Genomic DNA, 27,681 nt, shown 5'->3' with positions numbered 1-27,681 from the left:
GCCTCCAGCTTGCGAAACGAGAAGGCTTCTGTGACGCCACGGCGGTTCCACGTTTCGGGTTTACTAAAGTGCTGCCTAGTGCGTCATTGCACAAGTCATGTTTATGAAGTCCTCGCGGGCAAGCTAGCGCGAAGAGACGCTTAACGCATTTTCGTTAGGCTGTACCGAGGCGCACTTCGAATGCAAGCGAGAGCTAGCGCAAGCGGGGAAAAACATTAAGAAAAGATTATGTGGTTTTACGTGCTAAAAGCATTACCTGGTTACGAGGCACCCCATAGTGGGAGACTCTTGAATATTGAACCACCTGTGGTTCTTTAAGATGCACCTAAATTGAAGTACACGGGTGTTTGCGCGTTTCGCCCCTGTCGGAATGAGGCCGCCGTGTGCAGGGCTTCCGTTGTGCATCAACCGAATACTTTACATCAAGCTCGTATTGAAGTCCGATCACGTGCGAAGGCCAGCTCCTTGGTTACAGAATTACACGTTGACGACACCAGTAAAGTTGAAGATTGCGTTGTTTATCTTCAGGGCATTGTCATATTTCTTGTGGGCATTCACAGATTGTTTTGATGAGCTCTAATATTCAAGGCGTTTTTGTCGAAGTCCTTTTTGTCGCACACGTCAAGCCAGAGCAAATATAGCTATGCAAAGCCGGTAGTGGCGTTTGACTGGCGTCGTCAGGAATGATGGAAGCCAGCTTCCGATTGTGGAGTTCCAGGTTTAGTTAAAGTCCAGCATCTCCACGAGAAATGTAGCACTGTTTAATTACCCCACAATACAACACGCAGCACAGGCGTCGGTTCATCGAGGGTCAGGAACTGAGAGCACAAGATCTTTCAACAAACAAGACAGTTTTGATTATATGGTTATATAATCGATGTTAGGCATCCCTGTGATAATGTTCGCGTCATTAAAGCAAGTTCCACACTAGCTTCACACAAGCATAGTTTAATGCATGCGATATGATTCACATCATGTGATTGTTCCAGCTTCAGTATTTGTATACTTATTACGCGACCTACTTACAATGATGGAGAACCATGATTCGTAGTGGAATTGCTGTGCATAGCTAATCTGGACCGTTAGCGAACCCGTACAAAACTGAGAAAGTATCATCGGTATCGTGGACCGAGAGATAACACGAAAGGATAAAACAGACCACTCTATTTCTTACACTATTGCGTTCTTTCTTGTTTGGCGACCCAGCAGACAGTTCACTGCATTAGACAATGCTTGACAATGCCGCTGATTATATTCTAGCACCCGTTGTATCGCACAGTGGTAGCACAAGTGCTCACAATATGCACGAAAAATGCATTTCATTGAGAGGTGCTGCGTGCACAGAAAGCGAACCCATGGTGTCTTTTAGCAACGTCGGTATTTTTTTCATCATCCGCCGCTATGTGATCTGACATTGGTGAGAATGGTTACTTACCCGGCGGTATTTTAGCTATAAGATCACACAAAAAATAACAGCGATGTGAACGATTACAAATTTTGGACCTAGGATTCCAGTGGAGATAAAACCGCATTATAGCTGCAGAACAAGAAAAAAATGCTGAATTTACTTCTCTTTACAATATAATCCATAAAATCATCATTGTTGCTATTATCATTATTATTACCTAGCATCGCTTAGGAGACAAGTGCGTATGCAGTCTCGTTACCCATACAGAAAGCATTGCTAGATACCTTGACATCAATGCCGCCCATGCCATGACGGTACATTCCTGGGACATCGTATTTTCCATTTGGGCAGAGCAGGTCATAGCGGGCGGCGATCGCGTAAGCCGGGTTTTGCGGCGGGGTGCAGTTGCAGCGGGAAAGCGGGTCGTTCTTGTAGTCGTTGTACCTGCAACGAAGCCATGCACCTTTCTCAGAAGAGACTGCGTAAACGACAAATCCCTGCATGTTTTTTTCAGTAGGCTGCATGTTTCAAACTCTTCCATGGCACCAGTGAAGAAAGAAAGATTATTTGTGCCGTCATTGCAAACATACAACAACAGATGAGCTCAATGAGTTCAAATCGCCGAAAGCGCACAGCGTGGGTCAGTGGCACGGTATCACAAAATATGGAACGCATGTATATGCGTCTACGGGAAGGAATTCACAAAGCTAGAATATGTTCATTGAAGTTACCTTTCGCTTTTTGTGGTGATCATCAATATAATACTAAGAGGACCACAATGGTTTACCTCAAGACTGCTTAGACTGAGCGTTATGTCGATAGAAATGATATATAAATTAGAGACCAAGTGCAAGTGGCCGTAGCCCTGTAAATGCTCGACGACAAGCGAAAGATAATATTCAGCGACTCGAGACCGACCATCGAAGCATTTGAGAGAGCAGTCGTCTCCGACTAGGCATTACGCGCTCTCCGTGGCGCTGATACGAGCACCCTCAAGCACCGCACCGCCATCTCGTTTCCCGCCCACCTGCGTCGGATCCTGGGCGCCCCGCCCAACCTCAGCGAGACAGATACGACGCTGCGCGCGTGCTTACCGCGCCGTCACCAGCGGGCAACCGCGCCTCGACGAGTTGGAGGCGAACAGGGACGCCCCGGTAACGTACAATGAAATCACTAAACACTTCTACTTGGGAAGACTTCTGTTTCCGCAGCCGCACCCCAAATTAAACAGGCTTTATTAAAGTTTGTCCAATCCAACCTAGTGCTGAATGCTACCACCGGTCGCTGCGTGAAGTTAAACTGAACGAATTTATCGGCGATGAATGCGAATTGCTCGGCTAAAATAGAACTGACCGCGACAAAATAAAAGCCATTGCACAAGATCGTATGTTTAATCACGACTTATTCATTCCAGTGAGTCACACATATTAGTATATGTGATAATGCAAACGAAGCGACTAAGCACAATAGCAAAGTCGCACGCTCATCGAACAAAGATTTTCATTTAACAAGGAATTCTTAGCGAGCATTGACATCGACGAACATGAGGGAAATTTAACACTTCTTGCTGGTTTTGCAAAACGTGTTTGTGATATACCTCGTTGCCAAATTGCTGAGCCCATTAATGATGGCCCTCACCAAATACAGCTACCCTGGCTTTCTTACTGTAGGGCGAGCCTACTTGACAAACAAGGTTGCTATGCACCGACGTTACCTGTTGCCTCATACACACCTACGACACACCTACGCCAAAGTTATGCAGGCATAGACCACTAAGATGAGAAAGAGCGGCTTAGAAAATGTCCTGCAAAAGCTTGTTTTGGCCCGCAACTTGCCTTTTCTATAACTGGAAGTAGATCGTGGGACGCTGAGTATGGCACCAGTACAGAACGTGAGTCGTCGCAAGGGCTTTTCATTCTAAAATCAGCGCAGTCAGAGTCGTGGGTGGGTCACCCCTGAAAATTTTATCGCATCGTAGTCACCCTGGTGTAGAAGCTGGACCTAGCTTTCTTGAGTCTTTCTCCGAGTTTGGCGTCCATGTTTCAACGAGCAGACACAGGTGCGGTCTTTTGGCATACTCCGTGTCGCGGCGAAATCGATAGGCTAGCCCTCGCGTTGAAATGTCTTAATGGATGGGCAAGTTGGTACGTTCGTGTACTGTACTTTTACTTGCTTTTCCTCAATATTTTTCTATTGGGGTTCCGGATCTAAAGGGTTGTAATTTTTAAACACTGTATAACTTATACGTTGAAGGAAAAAAAAAAAAAAACTCGCGTTCGTATCCACACTTGTACGCAACGAATTACGTGGATTTAGCTATTTATAATCAATTACGTTTTATTGTGATATCAATAATATGCACAGTGTAGGCGCACTTTTACCGTCGCTGCTATGTTCCGTATTTAAAGTCTAAGGGCAATAACACCGTCGCCGCCTGGCGTTTGCTGTATGCACCAGTGAAAGCGTGCGAGGCTGAGCTGACAATCGCGACTATATCCCGCGCGCGCAAATCAGGAAAGCCGAGAGGAACTGCGCCGCCTTCCGTTGGGCGCGAGTAACCGGGTAGAGGGGAGGTAGGACGGTCGTTGTAGTTCGGCAGCTACTGCAGTATGGCGCGGTCTTGCGGGCTTTATCTTGAAAGCGATCTGCCTTGGGCCAGAGTCCAGGTGCGCCGGAGACTTGTAGCTTTGAGTGTGCTGTGTTCTCGCCTCTCAGTTTACGTTGAAGCGATAGACAGCACTCTTGACTCGCTGTTGCTGGCCCACTTCCACACGCCAGCGCTTTTACGGGAGTGTCCGCGGTCATTGAGTGTGATGTGCCGTTTGCATGTTCGCGCTGGCACCGTGACTGGTTTAGTTATTGAGCGAGTGTTTACAGGTTTATAGGGCCGATGAAATCATTATCCTCACTTCTTATGGCGATTATTACATCTACCACTTGTTTGAATGCCGAGAGAAGCTTTAAAAGCAGCGCCGCTAGCAGAAATTAAATTTCGCGAGAAATACAGTGAGAAGGCCCACTGTCGCGCCATGCAGTAGCCTCACAGAGGCGAACATTCAGACCGGTAAACCCGGGCGCAACGTGTTTCTTCATCTTAATCATCCATCAGATGTTGGTCCACGATTTGCAGAGGTGCTGCTAGGACTATGGCCATTTCGGACGGTGATCCCAGGAAATGCCCTATGGGGAATTTTTTCAGCTTTCTATAGGCCCTACAGGAAGCGCCTCATCCGACCTGCAGCAAAAAAAAGACCCAGGGCTCAGCGGCATACATAGCACAGTCACACCGTAAGCCGGAAGAGCCGGTCCACAGGAGCTCCATTTTGAGCCGCTTGTACTAGAGGGTCTTCGCGGTGAAGTCACTTAGCTTCCTTTTCATGAGAAGGAAATGAATTGCCCGTACGCCGGTGACGGCAAGCTGCGGCTTCTACTGCTCGCTGCACTGTTTTTCTGCTCAGCCTCGCATTGCCTGGTTGCAGCCAGGCACGTGGCTCTATGATTCACTTCTATAGCAGCAGTTCGTACCTTGCGAGGAGGTGTCATAATGTATGCGGAAGAGTAAACACAGGTACCGAGACTACGCGGCGCAGATGTCCGATGCTTTGAAAGGTGACGCGATACGATGCAACTGCTCCATGTCGTGACACCTGGTGCAGTATAACCCCACTTCTTAGCAATGTTTGCGTGTATCAGTGCCATGCGGCGCATATTTCACTTTGTGCGACAAGGGGCATAATACGGTGTTGCTGCTGCTGATGATGATTTATTGGCATTCCTTTGAAGCGGGACGGTTACAAAAAGTCATCTAGCCTGCTTGATTTATTCAGATTGCTAGCCTTTTCTTTTTCATTTTTTGCATTTCTGCATACATATCCTTAACCTTCTTTTCTTCCTCGAAACTTCTTTATCTTGTACGGCCACCTATGGAACTGCTAGATGACGTGCCGCCGGTAAAATAATGTGTAAATGCAATGCAATATCTGCAAGTATCGACTCAACACCATGCGGCTGTCACATCGCGCTACTCCTGGCGCGGTTGGACTCCTGTATATGACATGCTTACACAGCATCTAGCAAGCGCTGTGTAAACATCCTGCTGCTGCGACTGCTGTCTCATGATGATTTATTTGCATCCCCTTTGAAACGGAGTGGTGACGAATAGTCACGTAGCCTTCTTGATTTATTCAAGCATGTTATAGAGGTTTTCATTCTAGCATTTCATACACATGTCCTTAATCTTCTTTTTCTGCCTCAAAACTTCTCTATCCTACTTGTACAGCTACCTATTGAAGTGCTACATGGCATACTACCTGGTACAACAATATGCAACTGTAATGCAAAGGGTGCACTATCGACTCTACGTGGCCATCATCCCACATCGCCTTACTCCTCGAGCGCTAGTGCATCGGCTCTCGGTGGAGAATCCCAGCGAACGTCAACTACTGACTCCGGTTATTATAAAGCCGTTCTTCCTCGACTACCAACTGGCAATACCATTCTCAATTCAAATTTCCTGCATGGTAAACTCGACAGAGAGCCGTGTCGGGCTCCGGACTGTAGATATGTACTAATGTCACTGTTAAATGCAACCGATATGATCGTGTTGGACAATACCAGATGAGCCACTTGTGGTTGGTGATATATGTTAACAGCATCGCAAAACAGAAACTTGCCGAGAAGGGTAGCTGCTGGTGAACGGCCTCAAGTTCCTTGTCGTAGAGTCAAAATGCAAACTATCAAGCTGAAGCTTCTTTGGCTTCGCTCACACTTGGAACAGAGACAGATGGTTGAAGCGCACAGTGCAATGGCACTGTGCAGTTTATCACGAGAGAAATCTGGTGTTGTGACAGCATGGAGCGCTGGCAAATGACTAATTGTCCCGTGGCGCTGGTATTGAAGGATCGAGTAAGCTGCCACAAATCTGCCTCTATCATTGAGAAACATGTGCGCACAGGTTCATCATCTTGGTTCCTGACCAATCACCACTTTGTCTATGGTGTGACAGGCTCGGCACAGCCGGCGACAAAGTTGGAAACTACGCTGCAGTAAGCGTCACTGCTACGGTCACCTTGTGGATACATGCATCTGAAATTGTGCTGACAAGCTTCGTGGAACTAGGCCTGCTGAGGATGAGACCATCACCGATCATTTAATGGATGTGAGTGAGGTTGTCGATGCCACCGGCAAAACACTTGTAGAGGCCCATTGCCAGGAGGAGACAAAGCCTTCGTCATCTGACAACAGCCTTAGGCGAAAAGCTGTCAGTCAGGATGATGCTAAGTTGCCTGATTACGGATCCATTATGCCATGGGTAGGATAGCGACCAGTTCCGGATCGCCCACACTATTTGGAATCTGAATCGATGTCCGACGCAGCTAAGCCGCGTACATCATGGCCTGACAACACAACGACCTTGAGAAAGGAGGCCCGTGTTCCTAGTGTCAAATTTGATAAAAGCACTCCTGAGAACTTATATTGCTGAAGATGTAACTGGCGTTAAAGTGCAACAAGAGATCGCCAGTGCATCACCTCATCAGAAGGGAGTGCTGCATCTATGGAGCAGCGTTTAAACGCTGCCCCAACATAGGCAGTCATAGCAGGCGCTCTTCCCTTCTATTTTGGTACTTTACATGTCCATGGCTTACGCAGTAAGAGACGGCAAATAGAGCTCGTACTTGCGTTACGCAATCCGAAATTAGATATTTCTGCTATATAAGATTGATTCGACGCAGACACAAAGAAGCTCTATCTCCATTTCTACCTGACTAAAGCTGCGTTAGCCACGCAATAGACGTTATCGCTGGTTCTATGGTATGGTATGATGAGCTTTATTTAATGTCCTGAAGATCAACCCTTAGATTGACGCCGGCGGCTCTATGTTAGTTCAGTTTTTATAATAAAAAAACAAATTTACAACGCCATGTGCTGCATTTGTTTACAAATAGGGAAGAACGACTAATATGGTGTAACATTGATATCAATGGTATGAGTTTTAGGTTTCTGCTTGTTTACGCCCCGGACTAATTACGTCCACTAGAATATTTCTTGTTATCCATAGAACATCTTTCCTGTACTGATCGTGCATTGATCCATTTTGGAAGCTTTAATGATGTATGTATTGTGCTAAATCGTACTTTATTGAAGCTGAGACGTGATTCAAGCAGCCCTGTTTCGGAACTGCTGATGTGTGGAGAACAGCATGTGGATGATGGGAAAAATGAAAAGGTGGGATGTATGCTGCACTAGTGCGCTCAATTTTCCCAGATACCTTGTTTCGGGCACCTTGTTTCATCATCATCATCATCATCAACAGCCTGGTCATGCCCACTGCAGGGCAAAGGCCTCTCCCATACTTCTCCAACTACCCGGGAAGACGACGAAGTGTCTTCTTGGCAGAACACTTGTTTCTGTGCTCTGTGAATTTTTGGTAAAATCTTCGGCTTTCGAGGTGCCTCGCCTCCCCGTCTTGCAGCCATGGACGTGGAGCATGCTAGAGGCCCGCCTGGCCAGACGTCATTACAGCCGTCAACCGCAAGGAAGCGAGTTGGCTCCCCCAGTGACACCGAAGACACCGAGCTGTACTCCATGTCGGACGACTCATCCGACGACGGCTTCATACCCGTCCGGAGTAAGAGGGCGAGAAGAAAAATCGTCAACACAGCGCCGTCAACTCCTGCGAGCACAACGACTATGAAGTCAAGGCCTGCGCGCTGGCCACACGTCATCATCTATATGCCGGAAGAGCCATCAAGCAACCTACGATTGCTGAACAGGCAAGCCCTATCCATTTTTCTGGAACGTGCGGTGCCGGATCAAATTAAAGATATAAGAATAAATCCACGCAAGAATATACTCGCCATAGACGTGTACAACGCGAGTGCGCTTGGAAAACTTCAAGCGATCACGGAGCTAGGCGGAATCAAAATGTGCCCCTTTATCCCGATCGACGACACATCCATAGCCGGTGTGATTTACGACATCGACATAGCCATTCCTAATGATGACTTACCTAGCCTCATCAAGCCGGCATACGAAGGCACGATCATTACGCAAGTGCGCCGCCTTGGGAATACGCGCTGCGTAAAAGTAATATTCAAGGGGGATTGTATCCCATCCCACGTTAAAGTCGGACATTTCCGACATCCGGTCCGACCATTCATCCAGAAGCCGCTTCAATGCCATCAGTGTTTCAGGCTAGGACACGTCAAGGGCGTGTGTCCCAACTCGCTACTGTGTCCCCGTTGCGCTGAACCTCATGCAGAACAGACCTGCGGTGCCACGGTCCTGAAGTGTGCCAACTGTAGCGGCCCTCACGCGGCCTCGTCGAAAGACTGTCCCCGCATCAAGAGGGAACGCGCGGTTCTCAAGCAAATGGCCAGAGACAATTCGGCCCACAGGGAGGCAGCCAAAGTAGTCCGGCGTCGGCGTCGACGTCGGCACCATCGTACGTCTTCGAAGAAGACGCATGCGCGAAGTGACAGTACCCACTCCTCTGCGGTGCCAGTTAGCCGCGCCGCGAAAGGGCCCACCACTTCCACGAAGGAAGCAGAAAAGACTATCTTTAGAGGAATGGCCTACGCTACCGAGCCGCTCCCTTGCGAAAGAACCTCAGAAGGTCGGGGCCCCACCTGATCCTTCTCCGGCCATGGATGATTCACCTAAAACAGACCGTCAAGTCATCTCGGTGCTACGTTCTCTCATGGAGGCCATTCGAGCGCTTTTAGTGGACATGAGGACACCATCTGCTCGAAGCGCACTTAAAGTGTTGGACGCCTTAAGCCCAGTGCTTGCATCCCTCAACTAGAAAGATGGCTACTCCTACCCCATCCTTCCGGAAAGAAGTCAAAGCAGCGTCCGTCATCCAGTGGAACGCCAGAGGGCTAAAATCACGAATTTCAGATTTTCGTCAGTTTGTCTACACCAATGGGTTTCCACTCATCGTCATTTGTGAGCCCAACTTGTCGAAACCAATAAGACTGTCAGGATACGAGTTTATCATCTCATCAACAAACGGTGCATCCAGCAAAATCGTCGTTTTTGTTCGTCGTCAACTCACCTATGTTTTGCAACCAATTGCGCCCCACGACGACAATCAATATATATGCATCACAGTTAAAAAGAACAAACCCTTGTTTACTCTCATAGGCGTGTATATATCGCCTTCCAGCAATTTCGATACCAAAAGATTTGCGGATATCTTGAGTGTTTGTCCCGCCCCATGGGTCATCATAGGAGATTTCAATGCACACCATCCAGCATGGAGAAGTACAAGGACAAATGCAAGAGGACGAAGATTAGCAAGTATCGCCCACAACTATGGCCTTACTCTCCAGAACGATGGTAGCCCCACCTTTCTTCGAGGCGTGACATACGGCAGCTGCCTCGACCTTGCTTTCGTCTCCAACTCTCTCGCCAGATGTGTGAAGTGGTTTCCAGACATCGAGACACATGGGAGTGACCACATTCTCACCTATCTGAACATCAAAGGCTTGTCGTCTACATCAGGCTCACGGAATACCATTCGGACGATTCAATGGGCCAACTTCAAATCTGAGATGGAAGATGCCTGCCGCGAGGGCCTACCCTCTGGGTTAGAGCAAACGATTAAAATGACGATGCAAAACGCCACTCACATGATGACGATCTCTTCCACGCGAAATGACTTCGACATAGAATTAGAGCGACTTCGAGCGCTTCGTCGCCGGGCGGAACGTCGATGTCGACGTACAAAATCGATCCATGACCTTAGGGCAGCCAGGAGGATGCAAAAGAAGATTCAGCGTCGCATGGATAGATTAGCGTCGGAACGGTGGGCAACGTTTTGCCAGACACTCGACCCCCGCAAGCCACTGTCTTACATTTGGAAAACGGTGCAAGGTCTGCGTTGCCTTCCGGAACGGCGTTTTCCATTCAAGGCGTTAGCGCTTTTCCAAGGGCGGCAAGACATCGATGTCGCAGAAGACTTTTGTGCGCGGATCGCAGACCAAGCGACTCGTCCAGATCCTCCAGCCCGAGCTGACGTCCCCCATTCCCGTGATTGCCGCATGGACCTTCCTTTTACAATGGAGGAGCTCGAAGCGGCACTAGCTCTCTGCAGGCGCTCATCATCTCCGGGTACAGATGGTATGTCATACCGGGCCTTGTGCTATCTCGGAGAGTCCGCACGGATAGAATTGTTGAGCCTTTACAACTCCTCATGGCAGGAGGGAAATGTTCCTGACGAATGGAAAGTAAGCCGCCTGGTGCCACTCTTAAAGCAGGGCAAATCCCCATTAGAACTCACCTCTTACCGCCCAATAGCACTGGCCAGCTGTGTAGGAAAGATAATGGAACGGATGATCCTTGGCCGCCTGGAATGGTACCTTGAATTTTACAAGATTTATCCGCTTTCCATGGCTGGTTTCCGACGTGACCGCTCTTCCATCGACAGTGTAGTTGATCTCGTTTCATATGTCCAGCACGAAAGGTCCCGTAAGCGTTTATCTGCAGCTTTATTCTTAGATGTGAAAGGGGCATACGATAACGTATTACATGAGGCCATTCTCGACGCTCTTGCGACGGTTGGCCTAGGTGGTCGAGTTTTTTTGTGGATTGCAAGTTACCTGTCTGCAAGATCATTCTATGTGTTAACTGACGATGGCCCAACTACGCGACGCTATACCAGCAGGGGCGTTCCTCCAGGCGGTGCTCTCAGCCCGACGCTATTCAACCTTGCTCTTGTTGGACTTGCTGAATGCTTGCCAACTACCATCAAGATTTCAACATACGCTGACGACATCTGTGTCTGGACTTCGGCAGTCACACGTCCTCAGATACGTGCGCGACTTCAAAGAGCGGCCACTTTGACAGCGAACTACTTGTGTAAACAGGGTCTCAGCATTTCACCTGAAAAATGCGCACTAGTCGCATTTACTCGGAAACCGATGACGCCTTATGTCATCTCAATCAATGGGCGGACCATTTCCTATGTCCGAAACCACAGATTCCTTGGCGTCATTATTGACCGAGACCTCTGTTGGAGCCCACACGTGGCCTACATGAAACGGCGCCTGACAGCTACTTCCCAGTTGTTCAAATACTTGACAGGGAAGACGTGGGGGATGTCAGTAGACGCAATGCTTAAACTCTACAGAGCTCTCTTTCTCGGTTTTTTAAGATACAGTCTACCTGTACTGAACAACACCTGCAAGACAAATATTCGTGTTCTGCAGGCAGTACAAGCTCAAGCACTCAGAGTCTGCCTTGGTTTGCCCAGATGTACGTCAACAGAGGCGACTCTTGCGATTGCTCGGGACCATCCAATGCGAACTCACATTACGGTGGAAGCCCTGAGAACGCACATCAGACATTTTGCACGTGCCCCCTATCACCACCTTGCAGCACTACCTTCAGACAGGCACCAATCATCATTCTCTAAAACTATCAACAAGTACAACGACAAACTTCCCTCGGGCTTCACCGCTGCATCTAAACCATCGATACCCCCTTGGTGTCTTATCAGCCCCACAGTACATCTCAGTGTACCAGGAATCGGAAAAAAGTCTGAACTGTCGTCGCCTGTCCTCAAACAACTGTCTCTGCTTCTTCTGCACGAGAGGTACGCGGACAGTGAACACATTTATACTGATGGTTCCACAAACATCCAGTGTTCGTCCGGTGCTGTGGTTGTCCCAGCAAAAGCTATTACCATCAGCTTTAGGACTGACCACCCGACAACATCGACATCTGCTGAACTAGCTGCTCTTCGCGCTGCACTCCGTTTCGTCAGTCGGGAGCCACCTCGACAATGGTCCATCTTCAGCGACTCAAAGGCAGCCCTACAATCTGTACTATCAGCTCTGCGTCGCGGGCCATTCGAACAGCTCGTATTCGATATTAAATGCCTACTCCATACATCACAGGAGAAAGGACACCACGTGACGTTTCAGTGGCTGCCAAGTCACTGCGGCGTCACTGGAAACGAAGACGCCGATAATGCCGCTCGGGCAGCTCTTGAAGACGCACAAGAAGAGGCCATACCGCTTTCACGATCCGACGCAGCTAGCAGACTTCGAGCGCTTGCACAGGAGATGACGCTCTCTTCATGGTGCACACCAAACAGCCAGACCAACCAGAGCAACCGTCAATACCACCTGCCCTCTTTGATGCATCTCTATATGCCAACTGGACTCCGCCGAAGCGAGGCGACTCTGCTTTATCGCTTATGGTTAGGGGTGGCTTTCACGAAATCTTACTCATTCCGCATTGGAATGGCCGACAACGCTCTCTGCAATGCCTGTCTTTGCGAGGAGACGCTGCAACACATTCTGTGCGACTGTCCTGAATATAATGTTCAGTGACAGTCCCTGGCATCCGTTCTCGCGCACCTTGACACTAGACCATTGTCCCTCGACACGATTTTCACATGCCGCCGACAGAAGACATCGCAGGTGAAGGCGACGAAGGGACTTCTTCAGTTTTTGAAAGAGACGGGATTGGACAAGCGGCTCTGACAGTGTTATCACGTACAATGCCAGATTGATAGACTCTACCGGACGATGTTTGTGTGCTGTGCTATGTGCTCTCTCTCTCTCCCCCTTCCCCATCTTTCATCGCCCCCATCCCTCTCCCATGTGTAGGGTAGCAAGCCGGTTACGCTAAACTGGTTAACCTCCCTGCCTTTCCTTCTCTACTTTTTCCTTCCTTCCTTCTCCAACTACCCCGCTCATGTGCTAATTGTGGACATGTTGTCCATGCAGACTTCTCAATCTCATCCGCCCGCATAACTGTCTGCCACCCACTACTACGCTTCCATTCTCTTGGAATCCAGTCCGTAACCCTTAATGACACCGGTCATCTTCTCTCCTCATTACATGCCCTGCCCATGCTCATTTCTTTTCTTGATTGCTACTAAGATATCATTAACTCGCGTTTCTTCCCTCACTCAATCTGCTCTTTTCTTATCCGTTAACGTTACACCCATCATTCTTCTTTCCATAGCTCGTTTTGTCATCCTCAATTTAAGTAGAACCCTTTTCTTAAGCCTCCAGGTTTCTGCCCCGTAGTTGAGTACTGGCAAGACACAGCAGTTACACAGTTTTCTTTCGAGGGATAATGGCAACCTCATGTTCATGATCTGAGAATACCTGCCAAGCGCACCCCAGCCGATTCTTATTCTTCTGATTATTTCAGTCTCATGATTCGGATCCGTGGTCACTACCTGGCCTAAGTAGATGTATACCCTTACCACTTCCGGTGCCTTGCTACCTCCCGTGAACTGCTGTTCTCTCCCAGAGACTGTTAAACATTACTTTAGTTTTCTGCAGATAAATTTTTAGACACACCCTTCTGCTTTGCTTGTCCAGGTCAGTGAGCATGCATTGCAATTGGTCCCCTGAGTTACTAAACAAGCCAATATCATCAGTGAATCGCAAGTTACTAAGGTACTCTCCATTAACTCTTATCCCCAATTCTTCCCAAGCTATGTCTCTGAATACCTCCTGTAAACACGCTGTGAATAGCATTCGAGAATTCCTTCTACATTCTGATTCTGTAACGCCTGCGTGACTGCTGAGGTTTAGACTGAATCAAATGCTTTCTTGTAATCAATGAAACTTATATATAAGGGTTGCTTATATTCTGCACATTTCTCTATCACTTGATTGATAGTGTGAGTATGGTCAATTGTTTAGTAGCCTTTACGAAATCCTGCCTGGCCCTTTGGTTGGCAGAAGTCTCAGGTGTTCCTGATTCTATTAGCGATTACCTTAGTAAATACTTTGTAGACAACGGACAGTAAGCTGATCGGTCTATAATTTTTCAAGCTTTGGCGTCCTCTTTCTTATGGATTAAGATTATGTAACCGTTCTTCCAAGATTTCGGTACGCTCGAGGTCATGCGCCATTGCGTATACAGGGTGTCCAGTTTTTCTAGAACAATCTGCCCGCCATCCTGCATCTTATTTAGGTGTTTCTTATCAGAATGTACATAGGTGGGTCCATAAAATTTGTGTATCTCTTGCACTTCAAACAATTGTGTCTTAATTGCATTCGGAAACACGGCCTGTTAAACTTTAGCCAAATGCCAGGTGTCGCTTTGTGCCGTGGTCCACGGACTGTCGATTCCGTACACATGCTGTAACATAGACCACTGTTTCGTACATTATAGTGAGGCTATATTTTTGGACATTCTGCAAAGGACGCTTAGAAAGAATATTGACATCACGCCATACTCAATCAAGTTTCTAGGATATAAGAATGCTGTGGCCCTCCTTATGACATGTTTATAGCACTGCGTTTATGAAGTCTCTGCAGGTCTATATGTGTGATTGCCATACGGAAAGCCCGTGATCGACATTATCCTTGAAATCGTGAAAGCGCAGCTTGCGTGACAAATGTATACGCTGTGCAGGAACATGCGCTGGACTGGGTGCACTTCTTGGATGCATGTATGTGTTTACCAAAGTTTTGGGTAGTAGTTCTTCGGAATCCCGCAAGGTGGAGAAACCCGCAAGGTGCGGAAACCCGCCATCTTGCGGGTTTCCGCAGAACTACTACGTCAAACACTTGCCTTTGCATCGTGTTGTCGACAAATTCGACTTCGCCCTGCCATCTGCTAGCCACCTGGTTAGCTCAGATGGTAGAGCGGCTGCCCCGGAAAGGGGGTGGTCCCGGGTTCATGTCCCCGACCAGGACGAATTTTCCTTCAACTCTGAGTCTTTTTTTTTTCGAGGTACCCGTATGGGTTTCCTTTGTAGCAATTGCTACGAACCGGTGGATGTCCGATTTTCCCTTTATCCATGTTTTGGGTGTGTAGCGATATTCGCTCTGTGATATATGTTCAGGTTTTCATGTAACAAAAAAAAAAAGAACGCTGGCGTGGCGCTGTGGTAGAGTAGCCGACTCTTACGCAAAGCGCACGGCTCTATCCCGGCGGGAACGGGGTGTTTTTTTTTATTATTATTCCTGGCGATGACTGCGAGGGTCAACCGGCGGCGGACAACATCCACAACCGAAGCGGTTATTGAAATGAGCCCACAACAGCTTACGATGTAAAACAATGTAGTGCGCTTCATAAAGGAGGGCTAGCCAGTAACATAGCGCTATTGAGTTAGTAGAACAACGTGGTCACTGAGTTAGCGCGTTTTGCAACACGCCTCTTCCGTGCAGCGTGTGCATCGGGCGAGTATTTAGTCTGACTGCTTGAGTCTTCTGTAGAAAAATAGGTATGATGACTGACGACACTTTTGGAAAGAAATTTTACAGAAAGAAATTTTAGTAATGATAAACACGATGTTACAGCCTCCAGAGGACAACAAAAGACAACAAATAAAATAACATTTTTATTTCTTTAAGTATATATTTTTTGTTTTGAATGCTAGAAATTTCTCATGACAAACGGAGACCGAGCAAATTATTAAATTTTACAGTTCATGCGGTGAATGGCGACAGTGAGGCGAAAGCTTAGAAGCACTACAGGGTACATTGAACAGGGTCGTACGCACGAGGTAGTTCATACAGTGGGAAGTCGCCTAGGGGCGCTGCATTGCTATTCTCAATAAAGTCAGTCATGACCACTCTTTCTGTATTAGGGGAATGGAAACGCAGCGCCGCGGTTCGGCTGTTCATCGCAGGCGCTTCACCAGGATATTGCTACGGAGCAGTATTTGCAATGACGAAGAGGCGAGCAGTGAGAAGACGACCACGACGACGATTGGAGGGTAGCGCCGGCTGTTGCCTCTTGGCCAAGTGCGGCATATTCCCTGGTAAATATAGTTGTATATAGCTTTTCGCCTGCGTCTTCGAATGTAACATATCTGGTGCAGGTGGACGTTCCCTGTACCTCGTCACGGGGCTTCGCAGTGGACGGTACGTCGATCCTTCCTTCGTGGCTCCCGGCGATGACAACTCGACTCAACCGCCTCCGACACCTGCTGCCACTTGCACGACCTACATCACTCTCCCCGCTCCCTGTGATCCTGGCGTATTCTCGGGCAAAGATGGGGAAGACGTCGAGGACTGGATCAGCCTGTACGAACACGTCAGCCACAATCACCGGTGGGACCCTACTATCATGCTCGCCAACGTAGTATTTTACCTCGGTGGAAAACCTCGAGTTTGGTTTCGGACGCAGAAAGATGAGATCACCAGTTGGGCCCAAACTACTGCTGTTAAACATCGCAATAATACCGGCGATGCCCCTCCTATTCATCGCCGCCCGTATCCAGTGTCACCGGCTGAGCGTCAAGTTATTCACGCAGAAATTCGCAAAATGCTTGTCAACAACATTATTGAACCATCATGTAGTCCACGGGCGCCACCTGTTGTACTGGTAAAAAAGAAGGTTGGCTCATGGCACTTTTGCGTCGATTATCGGCACCTTAACAGCGTTACCAAAAAAGGACGTGTATCCCCTACCTCGGATTGATGACGCCCTTGACTGCCTCCACGGTGCTCGCTACTTTTCTTGTATTGGCCTTCGCTCCGGCTACTGGCAGATTGCCATGGACGATCTCGACCGTGAGAAGACTGCTTTTGTAACACCCGACGGTCTTTATCAATTCAAAGTGATGCCGTTCGGTCTATGTAACGCTCCTGCCACTTTTTAACGCATGATGGACTCTTTCCTTCACGGTTTCAAATGGTCCACGTGCCTGTGCTACTTGGACGAGGTTATAGTATTCTCCTCAACGTTGGCTACGCACCTCGAGTGCCTCTCAGCAGTCCTGGACGTTTTTCGTCGAGACGGTCTGCAACTCAGTGCATCGAAGTGCCAATTCGGCCGGCGCGAGATTACCCTCCTTGGGCATCTCGTTGACGCGAACGGAGTGCAACTGGAGCTAGGCAAGATCCATGCTGTTACGCACTTCCCTGTTCCGAAGTGTGTCAAGGATGTGCGCAGCTTCGGCCTTTGTTCGTACTTCCGCCGCTTCGAGAAAAATTGTCGCGGCCATAGCACGACCACTGACCGAGCTTTTAAAAAAGGACACCGCTTTCCAGTGGGGCGATGACTAGGCCTCTGCATTCTCACATCTAATTGACCTTCTCAATATTCCCGGTCTGGCCCGTTTCGATTCTTCTGCGCCTACCGAAGTCCGTACTGATGCCAGCGGTCACGGAATTGGCGCAGTACTGGCACAACGCTAGCGCGGCAACGACCGTGTTATCGCTTACGCGAGCAGGCTCCTCTCACCATCGGAGCGCAACTATTCCATCACAGAGAGCGAGTGTCTGGCCCTAGTTTCGGCGGTTGCGAAGTTCCGCCCATACTTATATTGCCGACCCTTTTCCTTTGTCACACACAGGCCATCACGCGCTTTGCTGGTTATGCGCACTCAAAGATGCTGCAGGAAGACTTAGTCGCTGGGCATTACGCCTCCAAGAATATTCTTATACTGTCACCTACAAATCTGGCCGACTACACAAGGATGCTGACTGTCTGTCTCGCTACCCGGTAGACGAGCATGACGATGCCGACAGTAGTACCGCCAATGGCATTTTCCCTGTGTCTGCCTTCGCTAACATCGCCGATGAGCAGTTCCGAGACCTATCGCTGCGAGCACTCATCGAGCATCTGCGATCTGCACCTGCCGACGCATCCGTTTGCCGATATGTCCTCCAGGGCGGCATTCTGTACCGAAGGAACTTCCTCCCTGACAGATCTGATCTTCTTGTCGTGCCAAAACATCTACTACACACTGTGCTCTTTGAGATGCATGACGCACCCACTGCAGGACATCTTGGGGTAACCCGCACGTACGACTGCGTCCGCCGCCGCGTCTATTGGCCTGGTCTCGCTCGCTCCGTCCGACGCTATGTTGCTGCCTGTGATCCCTGCCAGCGTCGGAAAACACCTCAGGTGCCACCTGCCGGTCATCTCCAGCCGATTACCGTCCATTTGGAACCGTTCTTTCACGTTGGATTAGACATTCTCGTTCCCTTTCCCACGTCATGCTCCGGGAACAAATGGGTAGGCGTCGCAACTGATTATGCCACCCTATACGCTATCACGCGGGCTCTCCCTACCAGTTGCGCCACTGACGTCGTGGACTTTCTCTTGCGTGAGATTATCTTACTTCACGGCGCCCCACGACAGCTGCTTACTGACCGTGGTCGTAACTTCCTGTCGAAAGTTATCGCCGACATTGTGCGTTCCTGCTCCGCTCTACCCAAGCTGACTCTACCCAAGCTGACGCGGTATGGTCCATCATACTGCGAGAGTGAGTGCGTGAAGAAACTTTGTTGCGAACGCCTGCAGAACGGTTAGCCTTCCCCTGTTAGGCAGGCGTTACCGTGACGCGGCCATAACGTCTTCGCGGCGTGTGGCGCCTTTACTTCGGCCGCGGCCGCACCATTCCCTGTGGTCGACCGCGCCTGCCCCTCTTTTGGGGTGGCAGCCTCCCTCCGGTTTTGCTCGGTCGTTGCCTTTCGAGGGCCGCCGAGTTCTGCTGGACGGCCTGGGTTTGGACATCTTGGTCATAGCACCTCGTTGCGGCCTCGAGCCGCGGCGGGATCGTTGTTATCGTTGCAGCTTCATGCGGATTCTTTGCACAGTCCCAAAGGATGTGAGCTGCACTGGCTCTTTCCTTTCGGCACGCACAACACAGATCACTTTCATAAACACTTGGACACACGTGCCTCATCAGCACCGGGGTGAATAACGACCCCGTTTGAAGTTGTCGATATAAAACCGCCTCCTTACGGGTCAAGCCCGGATGAGGTTGCGGCATAGTCCTTCGCTCTAGTCGGTACCATTTCACAATTTCGTTGTAGGAAGTCATATTGTCCTTGGTTTCCCACCACCACGACGGGTCGGCTGTAGTAGCAGCGGCACGGTTGGTTAGTCCTCGCGCCGCCGCGTTCGCCGTCTCGTTGTGGTTAGTGTTGCCCCGATCCGACACATCACTGCCCATGTGGGCCGGAAACCACTTTATCACCACACATCGACTTCCACTCGCGAGATCGACCACACGCAACACACGCGCGGCTTCACTACACACCCTTGCTCTGGCGTAATTTTTCACTGCCGTCCTACAATCGCAGAGCACAGTCGTGCACTCGGGGTCGGCGATGGCCAGAGCAATGGCCACCTCCTCGGCTTGATGCGCCCCTCGAGTCCGCACACTCGCCTCTGTTCTTGTTGCACCGGTCGATGCCCCGACGACTGCAGCGCCGAATGCCTTTCTGTCATCTGAATACTCTGCCGCGTCCACAAACACGGCACCCCTGTCTTTGGCATGGAGATCGGTGAGCGCCTTGGCCCTCGCTGCCCGCCGCTCTTTGTGGAACTCAGGGTTCATATTTCTTGGCACCGGACATACCCGTAGCCGTCTACTAATTGCGTCCGCTACAGGCACTTCTGTAATTTCGGGTACCCTTTCCTTTGGTCCCAGGCCTAGGTCACGCAGCACTTGTCTGCCCGTTCTGGTTACCGATAGCCGCGCGAGCTGAGCGGTCCTCTGCGCCTCGGCGATTTCCTCCAGGGTGTTATACACTACCAGGGCCAGGAAGTTTTCGGTGCTTGTGCAGTCGAGAAGTCCGAGTGCAGCCTTGTACGCTTTGCGTATGAGCGCATTGATCTTATTTCGTTCGCACTGCCTCCAGTCGTGGAAAGCAGCAACGTATGTAATGTGGCTTATAGCGAAGGATTCCACTAGCCGGGTGAGGCTTTCTTCCTTCATACTGCGAGAGAAGTTTTTTCGAAAGTCCAGGCGTTGTAGAAAGGACGGACAAGACAAGGGTGCCGGGAGCGAAATTCGCATTCGTAGCGTCGCCATCACGATTGGCTTTTTGTCGTTGTTGGTCAGCGGAGGTGAACTTTCGGGCTAATTGACGGCATTCCTCGGCGTATCGGGCGACGGCTGAAATGGGATCAAATTCTGACATGTCGGGTGTATAAGGCAAAACAGTATCGATGGTATTGGAAGGATCGCGACCGTAGAGAAGAAAGTATGGAGAAAATCCTGTGGTACTTTGCGTAGCCGTATTATATGCGTACGTGACAAATGGGAGGATGATGTCCCAGTTTGTATGCTCCGATGAAACGTACATAGCGAGAATATCACCAAGGGTGTGATTAAAATGCTCTGTAAACCCGTTAGTTTGAGGATGGTACGCCGTGGTGGTCCGGTGAACTATGCGGTATGGAGCAAGCAGAGCTTCAACCTCCTGCGACAGAAACACACGGCCTCTATCACTCAGCAGCTCCCGAGGTGGGCCATGACGAAGAATGAAAGGATGGAGCAGAAAGGATGCAACGTCACTGGCGGTCGCTGCAGGTAGAGCAGCGGTTTTGGCATAGCGTGTAAGGTGATCAACTGCGACAGTAATCCATCGTTTTCCAGCGGGTGTGAGCGGTAGCGGCCCGTACAGGTCAATTCCCACACGGTCGAAGGCACGAGAAGGGCACGGAAGCGGCTGTATTAAACCATGGGCCGGATGAGGCGGAGATTTGCGGCGTTGGCATTGCGGGTACGAGCGGACAAACGTTTGGACAAAAGTAAACACTTCTCGCCAGTAGTGACGTTACCGCAGGCGCTCATACGTCTTCAAAACGCCTGCCTGTGCACATTGTAGGTCAGTATGGAAAGACGCGCACATGTCGGAACGCAAAGTCCTAGGGATAACCAGGAGCCACTTGCGACCGTCGGGCTGGTAGTTGCGTCGATAGAAGAGGTTATCCTGGACAGCAAAATGGACAGCCTGGCCACGCAGGGAGCGGGCGATGGGAGATGCAGGCGAGCCAGAAAGGAGATCCAAAAGAGAGGCCACCCAAGGATCCTTGCGCTGTTCTGATGCGAATGTGTTGATGTCGACCGAGGATACCGCCTTAATGGTGGAGAGGGAGGCCGTGTCGGCTGGCAGCGGAGAGCGGGACAGAGCGTCAGCGTCAGTGTGCTTGCGACTTGAGCGGTATATGGCGTGTATGCCGTATTCTTGAATGCGCAGAGCCCAGCGTGCAAGCGTCCAGACGGGTCTTTTAAAGAGGATAACCAACAAAGGGCGTGACGGTCAGTAACCACATTGAAAGGCCTGCCGTATAAATAGGTGCGAAACTTCCCGAGTGCCCAAACGATGGCCAGGCATTCTTTTTCTGTGACGCTGTAATTGCGTTCCGCTTTGGTCAGCGCACGACTGGCGTTAGCAGCGACGTACTCGGAGTAGCCAGACTTGCGGTGCGCAAGAACAGCGCCAAGGCCAATTCCACGGGCATCGGCATGCAGTTCAGTTGGGGCGGTGGGATCGTAGTGTCGCAGTATAGGAGGAGACGTCAGGAGACGGCGTAACGTCACGAACGCGGTGTCGCATGCAGGAGACCAGGAGGATAGGTCGTTGGCGCCACTTAAAAGTTGTGTCAGAGGTGAGATTATCGAGGCAGAATTGCGAACAAAGCGTCTGAAGTAAGAACAGAGGCCGATGAAGGCGCGGAGTTCTTTGAGTGTCTTAGGTTTCGGAAATTCTGCCATGGCGCGAAGTTTTGATGGGTCGGGGCATATTCCGCCTTGTGATACGACGTTACCTAGGTTCATGAGCTTGCGCGCGGCGAACTGGCACTTTTTCAGGTTGAGTTGCAGGCCTGCGTTGGTCAAGCACGTCAACACTTGCCTAAGGCGAAGAAAATACGTGCTGAAATCAGGGTCGAACACAACGATGTCGTCGAGGTAGCACAAACACGTGCTTCATTTTAGGCCGCGCAAGATATTGTCCATCATTTGTTCAAACGTAAAGGCGCATTGCATAGGCCAAATGGCATGACATTAAATTCGCATAAGCCATCTGCCGTAATGAATGTAGTTTTAGGGCGATCAGCTGCTGACATCAGGACCTGCCAGTAGCCCGAGCGTAAATCCAACGAAGAGAAGAATTTAGCGCCTTGCAAGCTGTCCAGAGCGCCGTCATTGCGCGGTAGAGGGTAGACCTCTTTGCGCGTTATCTTATTAAGACGGCGATAATCGACGTAGAACCGAATAGAACCATCTTTTTTTGTGACGAGAACCACCGGTGATGCCCACGGGCTATTGGAAGGCCGAATGACACCGCGCTAAAGCATGTCGTCCACGTGCTCACTGATCACCTGACGCTCCTTGGCGGATACGCGGTACGGGCGCTGCCGCAATGGCGCGTTGGAGCCAGTGTCGATGTGGTGGCTGACGGTTGACGAGCGACCCAGAGTAGGCTGAGCGATATCAAAAGAAGAGCGCAACTGGGCAAGCTGGTGAAGAAGCTGGGAGCGCTGCTCGGAAGTAAGATCATCGGCAATGAAAGGTGTGAATAAGTCATGTGATGGCGGAGCAGAAGTGGAAAGTGCACAGAAGTCAGTGAGCTCTGCATACGAAGCATCCGGCACGTCGGGTATAAACATGTCATCAAGAGGCTGAACTGGCTGGGGGCCTGCTGTGCGAAGAATAAACCGAGAAACTGGCGTCGTAACTATTCGTAAAGCGCGAGAGAGGCGTTCGTTTAGGACAGACACGGCTGCTCCAGTATCAATTAGTGCAACGGTAGGGACGCCGTCAACAGTAAGGTCGACAACGTTCGAAGGCGACAATGGAGGACTTGCACAGATCGATGGCGATGCAGTTCCTGCCTCCTGAACTGCGGCGCTTAGTTTTCCTCTTGCGTGGGTGAAGGGCGCTGACGCATGCGGGACAACGAGCGGCGCCGTGGGGAAGGTGAACGACCTGTAAGGACCGCGCGCTCAGCTGGTGACCTGTTCGAATGCCGACTAAAATAAGTGTCGTGGAAAGGCTGCACGTCTGCGTAGGGAGGCGACTGCAGAAACCCATCAGACGGCACCATGCGGCGGCGGCGGCGGCAGAGTCGTGCAACATGGCTGGGAATACAGCAGGCATAACATATGGGCCTGTTGTCTTGCGTGCGCCAAGGATTAGCAAAGGCAGGAGCAGGTAGATGAACGGGATGATGAACGGGTGGGAGCGACCGAGGATGCAGCGCAACGAGTGGTTGACGAGGGGGCGGCGCGGCGACGGATGCATAAGTAAGTGACGCGGCGGCAGGGTACTGCTGGTGCTGCATTGGTAGAACCTCAGCAAATTGGTCTTCAATAACCCACCGGAGCGTAGGAGCGAGCTGTGTAGGAGGCTGTAGCGGCAGCGGCTGCTGTTGGGGTAGCTCAGCGAAGGGTAGCAGAGAAAGCTCACGTGCAACTTTCTCCCGCACGAAAGCTTGGATTTGTGAGCAAGGGGGAGCGATCGGAGAACGTGATCGTATGTGGTTGAGAGCGTTCCAGATATGGTAGGAAGACGAAGGAACACCAATGAAGTGCCTATGCACGAAACAAACATCCAAACTCCAAAACTTGTTTCCAGCTCCTGGTTATCCTGTTTCATCTTTAGGATTTTCATTAAGCATTCGGGTGTGCGCGGCTTGAGTGAATGATTCAATTATTTCAAGGCAAACGGCAATGAACTGCCCATAATGTGTCTGCATTACGGCGAAACGAAAGACGAGAAATAATGCTAGGAAAGTCGCGTATTCAGCTCGGCAGTTATCATGAGCTGTTTCGTACGTACCTCATGAAGGCCATAATGGAATCCATGTCACGAAGTTTTTCGTGGTCTCGTTTAACCATCTTGGCACGAGGACAGTTCTCATAGGTGTAATAGTCCCCGTATTTTGCAACTTTGGCTGGTTGTCCGCTGATGCTGAAGATTTCGTCGAAATACCTTGTGGAAGCGAACGACAATATGAGTATTAGTTTCGGCAGTCGGATAGTATTCAAGAACGCGGAAGCTTCGAGTTCCATGACTGTGAACAATCAGAGAACGCTAGCAACGCCCTCCTTTTATTTGATATTCTTGAAAACCAATGTATTTTTGATAACTACTTTAAATACTGCTTGCTTATACACTATTTAGCGGTACGCTTTTCTCACGATCTCTCAAAAGAAGGACGGTTGAAAAGCATTGACAAGAAATGATGACAATAGAAAACATGCATACGTTATCCGATTTTAAGTAATGTAGGAGCACATTTGTCAATCTTTGAGAGACATTGCTGTCCCTCGTAAGGTGGTTGGCAATTACTAGAGACGCTTAAGTGGCTTTTGAGGAATTAATAATTTAAAATGCCACTTTACTTCCCAGCACTTTCAAGGATAGGTATAATAAATCTCATGAAAGTCTTAGGATTTCAACTAAGCAAACTCAACTGCTCGTGAAAGCAAAATGACGCCATTTCGATTTCGCCTCATCTTCATCATATAATTTATTTGTGAATATCCCTAATAAAAAACCCGGGGAATTGCAATTTTAGACCCGTGTAATCTCCCCCTCTTCCAGAAATCTACTTGACAAAGTGGAAGAGTGCTGTCACAGGCAAATAAAGAAAGGTCATTGTTCTATATTGAAATAAAAGTACTATAAGTAGACTGATAATGCCCGATAAGAAAGTTTTATCAATCAATAAACTGTAATTCATGAAAAGATCTTTTGGCCGTAATTCCCCGTTGCACAGGTGACCAGCACCTTTTAGATGATGGGGGGCTAAATGCTGGATGCTAGGATCTGGCAGTCTGTACATTTTATCCAACGTAAGGCTGTCTGCTACCAAGAAATTACTATACAGGTCCATACATAAGTGGTGGTGACTAAGTAGTTGCAGTCGTCCAGACGTCTTGCTAGCTCTATTGTTTACGCTTAGGGTGAACGTTCTCACATACCTGGACAACCTAGGATCATCTTTTACTGGCATTCTCCTACTACTACACGTATCCCTTCACACAGCGAGCATATGCGGAAATCACGAGAAGCTTATACTTACGCCACATTGTAACTGGCCCAGTACTTGGACTCCCTTAGGCCATCGCTTACATCCGCGGCTCTCGAATTCTTTCTGAAACATTCAGGCAAATGTAGCTTGCAAACTTCACGCTCAATAAATATTACCGGGCCGTACTCACCGGGAGAACCATTGAGAACCTTAGTAATCAGTGTGCCTACCTGAGGAAATCATTTATATTTTACAAACTTGTGCAAAGGACGGTCGAACTGAATTTAATTCATGAGGCTTTACGTGGCAAAACCACTATTTGATTATGAGACACGCCGTAGCGGGAATGTCCGGATTAATTTTGACCACCAGGGGATCTTTGACGTGTTCCGATGCGGGCGAAGCGGGCGTTCTTGCATTTCGCCCTGTCGAAATGATATCCGCCACGGTCGGGATTTCATCCCACCGCCTAATGCTTAGCAGCGCAACACCTGGCCTGGCCTGGCCACTGCGGCGGGTGAAGGAAAGTCGAAGAAGGGAAAATTTTATCCAGGCTTCTGGGGCGCTATGACGCAAAGCTATTCCACATTTTTCTATCCCAATTCTTCAAGCAGCTCTCCAGGATTAGCAAAAAAAAAATAAAATTTGCGGGCTACCCCCACTTCGCCTGCATGTCACACGACGTGACGAAAACAAAGAGTAGTTTCTGATTCGGAGCCTTTTTGCCATTAGCCCTGTGCTGTTGGTCAAATGTTTATTGCTCACGCGACGTCACAAATCTGCGAAAACTGAACGCGTTAAAGAGGCGTGAACGCGTTAAAGATGCATTAATGCGCCAAACAAAAGTGAACGTTTTTCTGATTAGCCTGAGGCTGCCCCGTTCCCAAAAGAATAGAACGTGGCTGCCCGCCAATCGCTCAAGCGCTGGCTGTTCGCACCAGCCGGAGAGCGTTGGTTTATTGTCGTATAAGAACATTTTTTGTGTGGCAGTAACATTCTCCAGCCCTTTCGGCAAATATACGACATACCTCTGCCAACTATTCTTTGCTGAGGATCCATTTTAGCAGCATTTCTAGCCTTCCGTTGCAGGCCGCCGCGATTTTCGGCAAGCTGCCGCAAGCTAAGTAAGGGAAAGCGGACTAATCAATGCAATCGCAGACGCAGGCTTGGCCCCATCTCGCTCAGGTGGAGAGGAGCCCTCTCCACCTGAGCGGGCTCCTCGCTTCTTTTGAGCCAATTAGATAAGAAAAACCGCTCAATGTATGCAATGGTATTCGTTTTTAAAGCAAACAAAGGTGACATGCTATGAACCAGGACCAAGTTTGATTGAGCTGTTCAGACAACGCTGCGGGTCACCGCCGGATGCTTGCTTCTGCGGTTACGTAAATTTGACATCGGGACATTGGAATAAAACAGATTGGTATAGCGTTACCTAGTACGGTCCCTGTAAGCACATTCTGAACATTGGTTACTCTGCTTGCCCGTTTCCATTTACCACATGCCGCGGGCAACACAATATACAATGTACTACCTATAAGAAATCACTAAGACGATTAGGTAAGAAGGTGCCGTGGCGTCGAGTACTTTCTGTTGTCACAAGAGGATATTGTCTCTGAAACAAAATATGGCGCAAAACATCTTTAGACTGTTATGGAGACAATGTCACACCGAGAAAACTGCTACGGCATTACAATATGGTCTAGAGAGGCTGGGAATGACAGCCAGCTGAGACTGGGTACGTGAATTGCATGCGCTAACACCTGGTCTGTCACTCCTTGAAACTGAGCGCCAGGTTTAAGATTCGTCATGGCTATACTCAGCGCTCAGCCCAAGGGTCGGGTGAAGCACTTCCTGGACCGTTGGAACCACAGGCTGACAACGTGAGAGAGTGAGAAAAAGAGGGAAGAACAGGGAGGTTACCCAAACTGCCGCCCAGTGTAGTACTCTGCATTGGTGCGAGCAAACCATCGATTCAAGGAAGAATGGGGAAGGCGAAAAAAGATGTTATTCGTCTTCCTGTGCCTACTACTTCCACCGTAGATTGGGTGTAGCTTTCACAAACCTACACGTTTGTTAAAGCAACGCGCACACTTTTCTTGAACAAAGGTCTAGTGTCACACCGCGAGTGTTTAATAGCAATAGCAGTTGCAGTAATGAATAAAGCATGCACAAACGATGTCTGCAATATTCCGGTGTGTTCCAAACGGTAAGCGAGATGTCCTCAAATATTCATTAAAGTTTTCTCGTTGCGTCTGTTCTTGATAGTATATTATTATTGTCTGCGTGTTTCATGGGCTAATCTAGTAGCTTCTTCAGCAAAGCGATTGCCGAAAATTCTCCCATTACAAGGTAGCCAGTGAACTGTAACATCATTGTACTTTCCAACAGCGCTATCATAAATATGTCATGTTTTAAATCACGTGTTCTTATGGATGGATTGATTGATGGATGGATGGATGGATGGATCGATATTATGAGCGTCCCCTTTGGAACGGGGCGGTGGGTTACTTTGCGCCACCAATCCCTTGCTATTATACTGCCTAAAGTCCTACCTAGGTTAAACAA

General features: G+C 49.3%; 1 protein-coding gene across 1 annotated transcript; it reads right to left on the bottom strand.

The window, feature by feature from the left end:
- Positions 1-1,614: 1,614 nt before the first annotated feature.
- LOC129385481 (putative phospholipase B-like 2) lies at positions 1,615-25,233 on the bottom strand. The gene is made up of 3 exons (XM_055072116.1): positions 25,168-25,233; positions 23,919-24,071; positions 1,615-1,852 (listed from the first exon to the last, which is right to left on the bottom strand). The coding sequence occupies exons 2-3, from the start codon at positions 23,975-23,977 to the stop codon at positions 1,636-1,638; spliced, it is 276 nt and encodes a 91-aa protein (XP_054928091.1). The 5' UTR covers positions 23,978-24,071; positions 25,168-25,233; the 3' UTR covers positions 1,615-1,635.
- Between the last annotated feature and the right edge of the window lie 2,448 nt (positions 25,234-27,681).

Source organism: Dermacentor andersoni, chromosome 7, assembly GCF_023375885.2.
Source record: "Dermacentor andersoni chromosome 7, qqDerAnde1_hic_scaffold, whole genome shotgun sequence".
In the NCBI taxonomy this organism is placed as follows: Eukaryota; Metazoa; Arthropoda; class Arachnida; order Ixodida; family Ixodidae; genus Dermacentor; species Dermacentor andersoni.
The sequence above is the reverse complement of the archived record's forward strand: the minus strand, read 5'-3'. Positions and strand labels throughout refer to the sequence as shown.